This window comes from Neovison vison, chromosome 14, assembly GCF_020171115.1.
Source record: "Neovison vison isolate M4711 chromosome 14, ASM_NN_V1, whole genome shotgun sequence".
NCBI classification, from domain to species: Eukaryota; Metazoa; Chordata; class Mammalia; order Carnivora; family Mustelidae; genus Neogale; species Neogale vison.
In genome coordinates this window covers 32,554,705-32,561,720 of record NC_058104.1, presented here as the reverse complement: position 1 = coordinate 32,561,720, position 7,016 = coordinate 32,554,705, and the positions used below count along the sequence as shown (strand labels likewise).

The 7,016-nt window shown below is 40.8% G+C and overlaps 1 protein-coding gene across 1 annotated transcript in view; it reads right to left on the bottom strand.

Annotated features, from left to right (window-relative positions):
- Positions 1 to 4,226: 4,226 nt before the first annotated feature.
- Positions 4,227 to 7,016, bottom strand: part of LOC122895475 (phospholipid-transporting ATPase ABCA3-like) — a 169,910-nt gene continuing 167,120 nt past the window's right edge. The window contains exons 29-30 of the mRNA XM_044232902.1: positions 4,746 to 4,819; positions 4,227 to 4,367 (exon numbers count right to left, since the gene is read on the bottom strand). Of these exons, the coding sequence (XP_044088837.1) occupies positions 4,227 to 4,367; positions 4,746 to 4,819 (215 nt within the window). The remainder of the gene's footprint in view (positions 4,368 to 4,745; positions 4,820 to 7,016) is intronic.

The window sequence follows — 7,016 nt, the reverse complement described above, 5'->3', positions numbered from 1 at the left end:
TAAAATGATCCTTAACTTCAGCCCCAAAATAAGAGGAATAAAATAAAATAAATTTACTGTAAGATACCATTTTTCAGATTAACCACAATGAAAAGGTTCCTATGTTGGTGCGGATGCTGGGAAATGAGCACTTACATACGCCACTGGAGAGAGTGAACACTCTCTTCTGAAGAGGAATCCCTAAAACCTCGGGCCTCTGGTCTGATGAGGGGCTGCTGGGAGGGAGGGAGTCACTTGCCTCTGTTAATTCTGGGGGCCTTCCTCTCCTTAGACAGTCTTACAAAATGCTGGATGGAAGGGTCAAGCCAGTAGCCAAGGCTTACTGCAGACCTAAAAGGGAAGAAAAGAGGCAGGTGAGGTGAGGTCAGTAGGTTCTGACCCAGTTCTCAGGAACCAGGTCAAAGAGGACCATCAGCTACCTCCAACAGCCAACAGAGGCAGGTTTCATGCACCATTACAAATCTCAGCAGACTCAGCCATCCGTCTTGGTGCTCACATACACGGCCCCTCATCACCAGCCTCCCTTCCCCGGCAACCATTTCTTCTCTCTCTTTGCTCATGTGCCTAACTCCCTTCCCAGGACCCTACAGAGCACAGCACCTCACCTCATACCTCACCTAGAAGACCTGGCACCATTTATTCCCTCAGCAAACTCACTGGCAAGAGCCAGACAACTCTGCTTGACCACAAGTTCTGTGTCCATAGGAAGGGAGATCTGAGATTGTTTCCTAAAACTCATGAAAGATTACCTAAGCCTTTCCCCTGGCTCTGTATTAGGTACCAGTCCTTCCACATCCCTCAGGCAGGTCATAATGGGAAAACCAGGATAAACACAACAGCTACAACCTAGAAAATGGTGCAGTAGCCTGAACTCTGGTCTATACAACTTGGAAAATGCTATGGTAGCCTAAGCTCTCCCTGGTCTATATTACAAGGAACCAAAGTTTTAGTGTTCTAAACCAGGAGCTGAAGCCCAGATTACTAATGAAGGTCTTCTGCCAACTGTAAGGAACCAACCTTAGAAAAACAAGAAGTAGTGGAAGGAACCTGGATCCCTAAGTCCATGTGAAGCCATTTTGGCCCTTGCCCTTCAGTGGCTATCTTGGGAATTAATAAACATCTTTACCATTTAAACCAAAGGGGGTTGCGCAGCCAGCTCTTGGTTTCGGCTCAGGTCACGATCTCTGAGTTCTGGCATCCATCCCGGCATCATACTTCATCTTCAGTGGGGAGTCTGCTTCAGGATTCCCTCTCCCTCTGCCCTTCCCCCCACTACTCTCTCTCACTCTAATAAATCTTTTAAAAAAAAAGTAAAAAAATCAATCAAATGGAGTTGGTCTTCTGTTACTTATACCATGAAACATCCTAAGTGCTATCTTGAGTACATTACCTCATTTCTATTTGCCTGATCAGTAAGCTGAAAGGGGTAGGGTGCACACGACTGTGTGTTTCTGTGTGTGTGTGTGTGTGTGTTTTCACCCTGCTAGGTTCTAAGTTCTCAGATATCCATCTCAGAGAGATAACATATGTTCTCTTCATATCCACCGACAAGGCTTACTGCTGCCCCGACTATGGTCTGTGCTACTCCTGTACCTGTCCCCACCAGTCTCCCACAGACGGCCATGTGCCCACCTCAGCAGGCACCCGTAAGGAAGTAAATACCTTCGGCTACTCAAGGCAGCAACTCAGCACAGAAACACACTAAGTACGCACTAAGGGACGCAATTACCCACAAGCCCAGACTGTCAAGGAAAACTGACCCACAGAGTTTTACAAGGGTGAACACACTCCACGGTCTAAAACAGTGCTTTTCCAAACAATGAATTGTGACTCATACATGTTCACAAAATCAATGTATTAGTCTTCAAATCCCCGGCTTAGAAAATGCAGATGACAAGAGTTAAACAGAAAATATCAGCATCCATTACATATTGTAAGTGTTAAAGACTGTTTTGTGAAGTTTGTTCTCCGAACCAACAAAACCAAATAGACTCCTCAACACAGAATGGTGATTGCCAGAGGGTAGTGGGGGATGGGAGGTAGCGAAACTGGTGATGGGGATTAAGAGGTACACACTTCCACTTATATAAATAACTCACAAAATGAAAAGTACCTCAGGAATATCATCAATATCATAATAATGTACTGTGACAGACAGTGAATACACATAATCGTGGTGAGTGCTGAATAAAGTACAGACGTGTCAAATAAGCAATGCTGCACGCCTCAAATTGACATAACATTGTATAGATCAAACTATATTTCAATAATTAAAAGAGAGAAAATTGTGTTCTCACTGTTGATTTGATGGGCACTGTCCTCAAAGGCATCATCTAGTGCCCTCTAGTGGTTAGAGCCACATCTGCAGTTGAGAAAGAACCACAGACAAGAGAGGAGACTAGTCCTCGAGCATGGCTGTCTGGTTGGAAGGGGCCTTCCAAATGACCTGGTCAACCCTGACATCCAGGGCAAGAACCCTTCAACAACACCAAGCCACCGCCTGAGCACGCCCTACAAAGAAAGCACTCGCTCCACCGCTGAGCAGCTCTACCTGCTGAAAAGCTGACCAAGCTGCCTTCCTCTGGGAGCTCCTCCCTGGACTTCCTACTGCCCTCTCCTGGATGACACGGAGCAGCTTCTGTATCCGCCCTCAGCTTGACACTATTGATCCAGACAAAGAATACTTCTTGAGTGTCTGCAAAGTACCAGGCATTGGGGATACAGTGGGGAACCCAGGAAAGACAGAGACAAAGAGCTTGTGCCAGATGAAGGACAATAGCAGGGGATGAAGGACCTGCATCAGATAAGGTCAAAGGGAAGGCCTCTCTGAAAAGGGGAGGGCTGTGTGGACTCCCACAGAATTAGAGAAAGCTGTGCAGAAGGCATTCGGGATGGGACGAGAAATGCTCTGGGCAGGAAGCACCTTGGAATGTTCCAGTAGCAGCAGGTAGGTAGGGAGGCTGAAGAACAGCAGAGAAACAGGAGAAACCTCAGACTTCTGGGGTCTCTGTAAGTGTGTGTGTGTGTGTTTTAATTTCTGTTTTAAAATTTTTTTACACTACCCATATGCCATATTTCATTCTAAGACACCATCAAATATAAGACTGAAAAAGGAAAGAAGAAACACTTGGTCAGTGTTCTTCCTATTGCTTAGAATTTTAATTTGATTTTGATTTTGTGCTGATGAAAATGCCCTTCAGATGTATCTGAATAGAATGAAAGGGAAAGGATGAGTGCAGAAGTTGGTTAAGTCTTTTATAATTAGGGTCATGATCCTTCCCAAATTTATGTGTGTGTGTAAAATTTATGTGTGTGAGGTAGGGGTCAAGGTCTGTTTTGTTTCCACTTCAATATCAAATTCACCCAGAATTATTCACTACAAAGACTCCCCTGGGTCACGTGGCTTGTTCACTCTGTTGGGCATGGTCCTCAGTTCAGGTCATGATCCCTGGGTCTTGGGATCCAGTCCCACATTGGGCATCCTGCTCAGCAGGGAGTTTGCTTCTCCCTCTCCCCTTCCACCCTGTTCATGATTTCTCACTTTCTCTCCAATAAATAAATAAATCTTTTTTAAAAAAATAAAATGACTTCCTTTTCCCCACTGAACTGACTTGACACTCTGGGCAAAAATCAATTGACAGTACCTGTTGTGATTGGTCTATTTTTGGACTCTCTATTCTGTTTCACTGATCTATCTTTAAGCCAAAGACTTTGATTACTGTGGTTTTACTATAAGTCTTAATATTGAGCAGAAATAAGCAGTGTAGGTTCTTCAACTGTGTTCTTTTGAAGATTTGTTTGGTTATTCTAGACCCTTCGCATTTCCATATACATTTTGAAATCAACTTGTTCATTTTTTTCTAAAAAAGAGGAAAAAGATGGCTAGGAGTTTGACTGGGATTGCATTGTTTGCATGAATCAAATCATGGAAAACAGAAATCTCAATTATGTCATATCTTCCATGCATAAACAAAGCCTATCTCTCATTGATTTCAAATTCCTATGTCTTTGACCCAAGATTCCAATGTCTTCTGCCAATATTCGTGAAAATGTGGCATGCCAATGTGGTAACTTTCACTTAGGGTATAATCTCCGACGCTCTACAGTTCAGTTCTTTACAACAGGTCACTTATCTTAATCTCCAAAGATTACAAATTTTTCCCTCTTTATCTAATTGCATGCAGCAATCTAGACAAGACATAATAGTCACTGGTTGGAACTGAATCTCATAGCACTTTTATTTCTCGAATATTTTCTGTTTTATCAATATTAGCAATGGTCAGGAAGACTTGCTCCAGTGTTATTTGACTGACAGAATAGTCTTCCAGATTGAATAGCACTTTGGCTTCCTCCAAAATATTAAACACCTTTAACGGGGGAAAAAAGAAAAAGATGGTATTACTATTGTAATATCTCCAGTGACCCTTTTCCCCCACCCCATCATTCCCCAATTCCTGCCAGGCGTATGCTTAGGGACAAAAAGACACAGAAGGGGGAAGCTAGAAAGAGGAAGGAAAAGAGGGTTGAAAAATAGAGAGGAGGCAGTTTTCCATCTTCATTCTTTTGATAGTATAGAATAATAGAATTTAGGGTCAGAAGTCTCAAACTATAGGTGCCTTTGAAAAGTAACAAAGGTTCTTTTCTGCCAATGTCAGGCTCCCATTCCTTATGTTTGAATCACAATGCCTCCTTCTATCAGTCCTCTGTTACACACAATGTTAGAAGAATATGATTTATACAATCACCTTTCCCCAGCAGATTTCCTCTTTGGGAATATAGTAGCTAATAATCCCTTGATGCTCCTGGTGTTTGATGTTACCTAAGAAAGGAAAGTAACAGAAGGGGCCTTATATGTGATATGAGTTTTACAAAATTCCTAAATAAATACCATTCCAAATGTCCATACCAATGGAAGAGAGAATATATGTTAATGCAAAAGACAATATAATCCCAAAGTCTATTCTCTTTTAGTATATTGCCACTTTGTTACATATTTCAATAGATTTACTTCCATGTAAAGTATGGTCTTTATATCTATAGTTCATAAAAATTACAGAGGGTCAGATAATCACAGCAAGCTCATACACTTACTTTGCCAAACCTGACTTACATGAATCCTAATGTTCCATTGTCCTGAAACTGCTGATAAAATTTGGGTGTGGTTTCTTTCTCCAGGTGTGTGTGTGTATGGGTGTGTGCACGTGTGTGTGTGTGTGTGTGTGCGTGCGTGTGTATGTTTAGGATCTCTATACTATTCTTATGACTAGGCAGTCTTTATCCTAAAGGAAATTCTAAAAATCACTATAATAAAACATAAATGTGAAGGCATTCACTGGAGAAATGGGATATTACAGATTTTGAAAATCTGGTAGTAATACTGTAGCCATTCCTAACTGATAGGATGCACTTTTATGTATTATTACACAACTGGACATTATTGCAAATGGAATTAATTGAAAATGGAATTAATTGAAATTAATATATTTTTTAAAAGTACATATCAGTAGGGTGCCTGGGTGGCTCTGCCTTTGGCTCAGGTCATGATCTCAGGGTCCTGGGATCGAGGCCTGCATCGGGCTCTCTGCTCAGCAGGCAGCCTGCTTCCTCTTCTCTCTGCCTGCCTCTCTGCCTACTTGTGATCTCTGTCTGTCAAATAAATAAATTAAAATCTTTAAAAAAATTTTTTTTAAAAAAGTACATATCAATAATACTGATTTTATCTTGTCATGAGTCCCTAAATAAATTCTATGAGGTAATATGTAAAAAAAACTTTTCAAACTGGGAAATACAGCAAACATATAAACTATGTAATATGTATGGAACATAAATGTACACCTCAGTGAATTATAATAAAGCTAACAAACATGTGATTGAAACTCAGCAATCCAGAAGTGAGCTATGTGCCACTCGTGACTCACTTCTTCTCTATGGTAAGCATTTATTTTCCTATTCTTTATGGTTTTATTAGCTTTAGCTAAGTATGGAAACATAAATACTATAATTTGATTTTGCCTTTTTTGTACTTCACACGAATGCAATAACACTGTATTATTCTTATCTGGCTTCTCTCAATCATTATATATTTTTTAATCAAGATTTTTATTTATTTGCCAGGGACAGAGGGAGAGAGAGTGAGCGAGCACAGGCAGACAGAGAGGCAGGCAGAGGCAGAGGGAGAAGCAGCCTTCCTGCCGAGCAAGGAGCCCGATGTGGGACTTAATCCCAGGACCCTGGGATCATGACCTGAGTCAAAGGCAGATGCTTAACCAACTGAGCCACCCAGGTGTCCCTCAATCATTATATTTTTAAGATTCATCAGTGTTGCTGTGTGTAACTGTACTTCATCTGTGTTCATTAATATAAAGTTGTCAGTGTACGTCTACACCTCTGTTGTTGGTGGATATATGGTATGGTATCCAGCCTTCTAAATGGACCCAAATGATCCCTACCTCCTAGTTTTCACCAAACTGTCTCGTCCTTTTCCTAGTGAATAGAGCTGACCTATTCACTGCAGAAACAAGAGTGGAACTTTTGCCTTGATTGTAGCACCTTAATTAAGTATTGAAGTCAGGTACTGTCAGTCCTACAACTTCTTCTTTTTCAATCATATTGGTTATTTTGGAAATTTTGCCTCTCCATATAAACTTTAGAATCAGTTTATTGATAGCCACAAAATTACTTATCCTATCCATGACCATGGAATATCTCTACATTTATTTGGTTGTTCTTCACCTTCCTTCATCAGAATTTTGTAGTATTCCTCATATGGATCTTCTATATATTTTGTTAGATTTACACCTATGTATACCATTTTTGGGGGATGCTAATGTATATGGAACTGTGTTTTCAAATTCAAACTCTACTTGTTCATTGATGGTATTACAGGAAAGTCATTGACTTTTGTATATTAAGCTTGTATCCTACAGCCTTGCTTTAACCACTTATTAATTCCCAGAGTTTTTGGTCCATCTTTCAGATTTTCTAATGTGTCAATCTTGTCATCAATGGAAAAAAAA